At 35.7% G+C, this 7,318-nt stretch overlaps 1 protein-coding gene across 2 annotated transcripts; it reads left to right on the top strand.

The window, feature by feature from the left end:
• The first annotated feature begins 873 nt into the window (after positions 1–873).
• LOC102598416 (nuclear pore complex protein NUP58) lies at positions 874–7,310 on the top strand. Of its 2 annotated transcripts, none has more exons than XM_006338177.2 (6): positions 874–1,605; positions 1,718–1,832; positions 2,486–2,959; positions 3,622–4,123; positions 6,104–6,144; positions 6,910–7,310. In XM_006338177.2, the coding sequence occupies exons 1-6, from the start codon at positions 1,169–1,171 to the stop codon at positions 6,940–6,942; spliced, it is 1,602 nt and encodes a 533-aa protein (XP_006338239.1). In that variant the 5' UTR covers positions 874–1,168; the 3' UTR covers positions 6,943–7,310. The 2 variants fall into 2 exon arrangements, with proteins under 2 accessions (XP_006338239.1, XP_006338238.1); XM_006338176.2 differs by having other exon boundaries at positions 876–1,605; positions 6,907–7,310.
• The last annotated feature ends 8 nt before the right edge of the window (positions 7,311–7,318 follow it).

Raw genomic sequence — 7,318 nt, 5'->3', positions numbered from 1 at the left:
CTTAAAAGTAATTTTATTTTATCTCCATGAGAAAATATAATTCATTCTAGTTTGGTGATACGATAAATTATAAAAATAACAAATAAAAAGTTAGTTTCAAGATGCATATATTGACATATGACTCATTATAATTAGTTACAATTTAACCAACAATCTTTGGCCAAATAAGTTTATGATGACTTGGGATCACGGTTTTTGTCCTACCAAACTTAGCCGCATCCATTTGTATAACAAGTGTTTTAAGCAATAGAGGTAACAAGACAAAGTGTTTTACCTATTGACATAGTTAACACACAACTACACCACTTAAGTTCCATGCTATTTAAAATTAGATTACATCAAATATTGAAAGGTACAAAATTATTAGAAATACAAATACAAATTTAAATAACGATTACTATATAAGCATGCATACAGAGGCAAAGTCAGGATTAAGAGTTTGGGTTCTAAATTTCGTTAATAACCGTCAATCAATTTTTTGAGTGGTTCAAAAATTAATATACATATATATTTTATTAATTTTCTAGTATAAATATAGGGTTTACGGAAAAACTACTGAATTCGTCCGAACCCATGACACATGCATCGTCATTTATGTACATTGTGAAATTATAAATCATCAAGCTATTACTTTATGGAACAAGAAGTTATATAAGTTACAAATATACTTAAAATAAAATGTCATATGGCAAACAAGATGAACAATCTAAATTCTAACGTGCAACAGTGCAAGATAGTCACCAAACTCATGATGTAGTTGTACTAGTGAGTTCCTACATAATAATAATTAATATATGTAAATTGAATTTTCAGTATGTTACTATTTTTATTCTTTAGCTAAAAACAATTTACAACTATGTTTTGTTCCACTTAAAAGAAAATCCATAAACTATTTAGTTTAATGAGAAAAATCTGGAGGAAAATGTCGAGCGAAGTCAGGTGGGCCTCGTAGCGGGCTGAAATTTGAACACAGACGGAAATATAGGTCTTCTTCTTTTATTCACAAGGAAGAGAGGATGGCGCCTTTTTCACTATCCCCCAATTCATATTCTAGGGTTTGAGTGCTTTCTTCCCGGAGCCATTTCTACAATTCTTCGGGCTTTGTTCGGCTTTTTCCCTAATTCAATTGTTGTGGAAATTTCCGATGAGCGAAGCATTGCAATAGCCAATGGCGTTCACTTTCACTCCACAGGCACAACAGCCGTCCCTATTCCAAACTCCGGGACAGCAACAGGCGTCTCCATTCCAAACTCCCGGGCAGCAGCAATCATCTCCATTCCAAACTCCAGGGCAGCAGCAAGCATCGCCATTCCAAACTCCCGGCCAGCAACAGCCGTCGCCATTCTCTCAGATCACTCCCTTTTCGCAACAGCAACAACAACTTCAATTTCAGCAGCAACAGCAACAACAACAACAACAACAACAACAACTTCAGCAACAACAACAATTGCAATTGCAGCAACAACAACAACAACTGCTGCAGCAACATCAGTCATCACAGCAGCAACAATTGTACCTTTTCACCAACGATAAGACTCCTGCCACCTACAGTACCAAATGGGCAGACCTCCACCCGGACTCGCAGAAGCTTCTGTTGCAAATTGAGTAGGTTAATTTCATATAGTAAACATGATTGAAGTTGTTTAGTTTCCTATTCTTGTTTTCTATTTTTGTTAGAGAAGTTTCTTAATTGTTATTTCTGTGCTTGTGGATGTAGGGAGAGGATACTGGAATACAGGGATGAAAGCCAAAGGCTTGACCAGTGTAGCCGACTTTATGATTCATCAGTGTCAAATGATGGTTTTGAGTTGGATGCAAGTCGCAGCATTCAGGTTGTATCTTATGATTCCTTTGTATTTTAATCACTATTACACCTCCAGATTGTAAATCTTCAGTAAAATTCTCGGATCAATTACCCAAAAGCTTTTGGTTGTTTTTCATCTTGAATCATCTGCTGGATTTACTTGATTTCCTTCTGTACAAGTTTTATAGTCACTTTCAAATTCACAAGAATGAACATGCTAATGTCGTCCACGCACAGAGTTAGAGTTGTTATCAAACATTAAAATAGTCACATTCTGGTTTGTAGAAGTGTTGTTTTGTGGGAAAATAATATAAGAAGTGTACAAAAATCAGGGTCTTTCTACCAATGTCAGTATTTTTGGGAAAGCTGATTTATTCTTCTAGCATGCATTCTATATATAGTTACATTCCTTGTGTCTATTTGTGCTTAGCACAGACTAGAGGTAATTTCTAGAGCTGTTGTTTGCATTAGTTGGATTTTCATATCATTTAACAATGCTCGTCATATTCTTGTTGTTCAGAGTGAAGATTCCTGCATTTCTTTTTCTGATAGAGGACAATATTTGCCACCGATAGTAACATTTTGGAGTCTGAATAAGTTCTCCTGCTTTCTTTCTAATTAATGTTTCTAACCTCCATGTTTTACTTTGTTGCATGTGCTAATGTTAAGTTGCTTTTTCAGGAACTTGGTGGAATCAGTACATCAATGGAAAGACAAAAGGCTATCTTGCAAGAGCTAATGATTGTTGTTAAAGATATGCTGCGCAATACAGAGGTTGGGGTGCGCTCTTTTATGATGTTACGCCCAAGGTTTCATCATCAAAGTGCACCTGCTGCTGCAAGCGTTACTGCTCCATCACAGGCATCAGGTGCAACTGTAGCTCCAACAGCATCTGGTTCAGCTCAGTCTACCCCCAATGCGGCAATTTTTGATTTTTACAGTGGGATACCAAAAAAGCCCTCTCCCTTTTTACAGCAAACTGTAGCAAGATTTGAGAAATATCTTGTAGAATGCCGACAATGGGTTGAAGAATTGGAGCAGTTGATGGCCTTAGATTCTGACAGGAATTCTATGAACTCCAGTTCATCTTTGTTGCAGTCTCTTCCAAAAGTCATGTCAAATGTGCATGGCTTTTTTGTTCATGTTGCCGCAAAGGTAATGGGGATTTTAACTTTTTATAATGATGAGGGCTTCTTAAAATTTGATGGAAGTATCGTGCTAAGTCAGAAGGGAGGAAAAGAGTAAAAATGATTAGGAGTACTTTGCCTTCTTGTTACTTTTATTATGACCAGATAAATGTGCATATATATATATATATATATATATATATATACACACACTTAAAGAGCTGGCACTGGCTTTGTTTTCATGTTGCCACAAAGGTAATGGGAAGTGGAACTTTTTGTAATGGTGAGGGCTTCTTAAGATTTGATGAAAGTATCATGCTTAGTTAGAAGGGAGTAAAAGAGTAAAAATGACTAGGAGTACTTTGGCTTCTTTGTAACGTTTATTTTGACCAAACAAATATACATTATATATATACTTGTAGCTTCTGACGCAGTTGATGTTCCTCATTAATTAGTTTTGTGCCACTTATATTTAGTATCAGAGAGCATCAGCGTATTAGTTGATTTCTGATATACTTTTGAGGCAGCGAAAAAATATAACGCTGCATGCATTCACCATTTGCTCTAGAATTCTAGTAGAGTTGCATGTGAAATGTTTGTGTACCTTGTTATCATAATTTCTAGCTTACGCCTTTATTTTTAGTTGCTGTGATTTTAAGGGAAAATATTTTTGTACTTTCGGTAAATCAGGTAGAGAGCATTCATCAGTACATTGAATCAATGAAAACAGCATACCTGGCTGATCAGCGCCGTCGAGGGGATGGAAGCGATCCTTTTCTTGAGGCAGATCGGCGGGAAACAGCTAAACAGGAGGCAGCTGCGAAAAGGGTACATCCAACATTGCATTTGCCCACAATTTCACAACCATCAACTCAAGTGGCAGGATTAATTTCCAGCTCAGCAGCACCTGGGGTATCCGGTACACCACAAATGTCATCTGCAGTTTCTTTTGCCTCAACGGGCAGTGGATCCTCACTCTTTGCTACCCCATCCGTTGCTGCTTCATCTTCTTCCCTGTTCACTACTCCAACAATGTCAGCTCCAGTCTCCTCTTTGTTCGGAACATCTGGTGCTTCCCCCCAAAGTTCACTCTTTGGGTCCTTGTCTACTTCAACTCCAGCCTTTAGTACTCCATTATTTGGTTCTACCCCTGCTTCTGGAGTTTCATCTTTTGCAACACCTTTTGCTTCAGGTATGTTTCCGCCAACCTCAATAATGACATATTTGGCCCTCTGTTAGATTAGCTTTTACAAAAGTAAATTTTTTATATAATCTCTTTATCAGAAAAACTGAATATCTTTTGATTATTACCCCTCCATAGTTTTGTATTATAGTCTCCATAATGATATTTGATGTAACATGCATCTATAACTTGATCTTTTGTTTATTAAATCAATTATATACTCCCTTGGTTTTAATTTATGCAACACTATTTTCTTTTGGGAGGTTTCCAAATGCATGAGACCACTCCATTATTAAGGTAATTTTATACAACTTTCACAATTTTTAAGAATTCAAATCCATCTATTATTGAAATATTTAACTTTGATGCAATGTTTGCTTTATTAAACTGGCTTTTGAACTGTTACTTCATATGTTCTTCAACTACGACTCACATAATACACAAGTCAAATTCAGCAACAACATACCCGTGTAATCCCACAAGTGGGTCTGGAAGAGTAGGGTGGGGTCTACACAGACTTTACCCCTACTTTTGTTGGGTAGAGTGGTTGTTTCTGATGGACCCCCACGATTCAAGAACACTCATGTTTCAGAACAGGTTTGAAAAATAATTGCACGAATAAAAAATTTATGATGAAAATACTGAGTAGCGGTGGACAATATGGAAAGAGCGGAACCTTAGAGATTTTGAGAATAGGGAGAGGCGAGAGTAGAATGCAACAAGTAAAACTGAATTGTATTTTGACTCTCTGTTTTTGGTGTAATTAGAGTTGCCCTAATAATGATGTCTCTGTCATTGATGTCTTAAGACTCATTATAGGGATAGGACAATACTTTTAGATTTGCTTATGTAAATATGGTTTTCAGTTGAACCTATGTACTGATTTACAGAAATAGAAACAATTACCAATTTAAAAAAGAGAAGAAAAGAAAAGTACGATCAGCGAGCTATTGCATAGGAGCGGGGGTTTTACCCTGTGCGCACCCAAAGGGTAGCGGCTGCGGGTTTCCCTTGTCATCAAAAAAAAAAAAAAAAAGTACGATCAGTAAAAAATAGTACAGAGAACCAGTGTAAAGGAAACATTAGTAGTAATAGAATTGAAGAATAAGCTAATACTAGCATAATACTAACAATACTGTTAATAGAGCAGATAATTGCTCTAGATTAGGACCCTGCTCTACCAATGGAAAGAGAGAAAAATTGCTCGACGACTTACTAACCATCTACCCTAATTCTTGATCTCCATGCTTTCTATCTAAGTCATGTCCTATGTAATCACCTCTCCAATTCTTCCTCAGTCTAGCTCTACCACTTCTCAAACTTATCACTGTCAACCTCTCTCACCTCCTCCTGGCTTAAGTGTACAGTCATGTTATTATTTCAGATTTCTTTTGCCTTAAACCAATAAGTCAATGCCCTTTGATGATTCACCTTTGTTGAGGTGGCCTACTGTACAAAAGAGTCTCAAGGAATTTCTTGGTTAACTGCTATGTTTTAAACTTTTTTTTGTGGCTAATATTTCCAAAAGTTGTTGGTGGGGAAAAGTTGCTTTGAAATTTAGTTTTTTCTGAGGAAGTTACTTTGAGTAGTTAAGTTTTTCCTTTTAGGGAAATTTCCTCTAAATGCTTGTGCGTTTGGTGATTTATTTAATCACATGCTATATTTTCAAAAAAAATTGTTTTATGATCCAACTTTTTTTTTTCTACCCTTCATTTTGCCAGTGTGCTCCTTTCTTTTATGATAACCTACAATTTGTTACTTAGTTCATCTGATATTATAATTTTCAGATATCTTTAGAATATTTTCAATAATGAGATATTCTTGATACTGTAGTATTTTCGAATGGAAGGGATTCTTCTTTTTCATCCTGTTTTTCTTCTATCCCCAGAACCTGCATCCTTCAAATTTTGTTTGCTAATTTTTTGAATCTGGTAACAGTTAAATTTGTTTGCTGATTTGTGCCTAATTGTTGTTCTTATGTCCTTGAAGGGGCTACTCTAGCATCAGGGGCAAGTTTTGGGACTCAATCTGTGAGTATACGTGTTCTCCTATATTGTCTCTTGTTTATGCCTTGACTAAAAGAAAAACACTTCTCACCTATCCTCAAGCATGGCATGAGGAAAATGGAAATCTAAGTGGAGTAGAGGAATAGTTTTATTTGGCTATGTTGGTGAATTTATATGCAGTTCTATTCAATGTTTTTGTAATGCTTAGCTTGTTTATTACCAGTTCTGTGTGAATCCAATCCTGAAAAATTACTTTGTTGAATGTTAGGATGCTTTTACAAAAGTTTTGTTGCTTTGAGCTTTCTATGTGATTTTTTTTTTTTTTAAGAATAACCATGGTTCACCAACTAGCAAGTTGATTTCTTATAAAAGAAAGAAAAACATACACAACAAATTGTTTGAATCTCTATAAACAATTTTTTAATTTGACAAGGACATCACAACTAAGAGTAGTGATGCAGTCATAATGGGCATAGACACATTTGGTACTGCCTCATGGTTGCTGAAATTGTTTTTACAAACCTCTGGTTCAAATTCTTTCATCATTTGTCTGGTATATGTTGCAGCAACACTTTGGCATTGATAGATTTTATATTCGTAATAGAAGGTTGTATCTTTCATAATATTTCATGAAAAGAAAGATGTATGTTTTTGTTTATCAATTTGTACCTACTTCATTATGGTATTATTTAATAAATCTTAACAAAGGTAGGTGCTTATGACTTTGTTCTAAAAATGCTCCTAATTCTGATGCCTATCTTTATTGTGTATCATTCTTTTTGGCAGAAGACTAGAGCAAAAAGTCGTACAGGCAGACGCTAGATAATGTGTTTGGTAATTCATACATCTAAGATTCTGAATGGATGGAAATCTCTATGCTACTGGTTACCTGTCACAGTAGCTTGGCAAGCTCAAGCATTGACAAATCATGAAATAATGCAGTTTATCTACCTCCAGTTTCATTATTGTGGACCGCTATTTCTGCAGAGATGTTAGTTCATAGGGATGTCGCGGCAATGCTATTTCATACTATTTTTCAATTAATTCTCCTGATCTAGTGTATCAAGCTTGATTTTGTACTCGAGTCTCTTCTAGATGATTTCAGTTTCCCTTTGTAGAAATGAAACTGGTTATATTTGTGATGCTTTGGATATTTGTATAAACACTTAATCGAGATCTCATTTGTTGTAGACGCAAT

This window comes from Solanum tuberosum, unplaced genomic scaffold, assembly GCF_000226075.1.
Source record: "Solanum tuberosum cultivar DM 1-3 516 R44 unplaced genomic scaffold, SolTub_3.0 scf00004, whole genome shotgun sequence".
In the NCBI taxonomy this organism is placed as follows: domain Eukaryota; kingdom Viridiplantae; phylum Streptophyta; class Magnoliopsida; order Solanales; family Solanaceae; genus Solanum; species Solanum tuberosum.
Note: the sequence above shows the minus strand (reverse complement) of the source record. Positions and strands in the feature narration are given on the sequence as shown.

Coding starts and splice junctions, on each gene's coding strand:
- LOC102598416 (XM_006338176.2), top strand. CDS start 1,169: ATGGCGTTCACTTTCACTCCACAGGCACAACAGCCGTCCCTATTCCAA. Junction 4,124..6,103: donor TGCAACACCTTTTGCTTCAG/GTATGTTTCCGC, acceptor ATGTCCTTGAAG/GGGCTACTCTAGCATCAGGG. Junction 6,145..6,906: donor CAAGTTTTGGGACTCAATCT/GTGAGTATACGT, acceptor TCTTTTTGGCAG/AAGACTAGAGCAAAAAGTCG.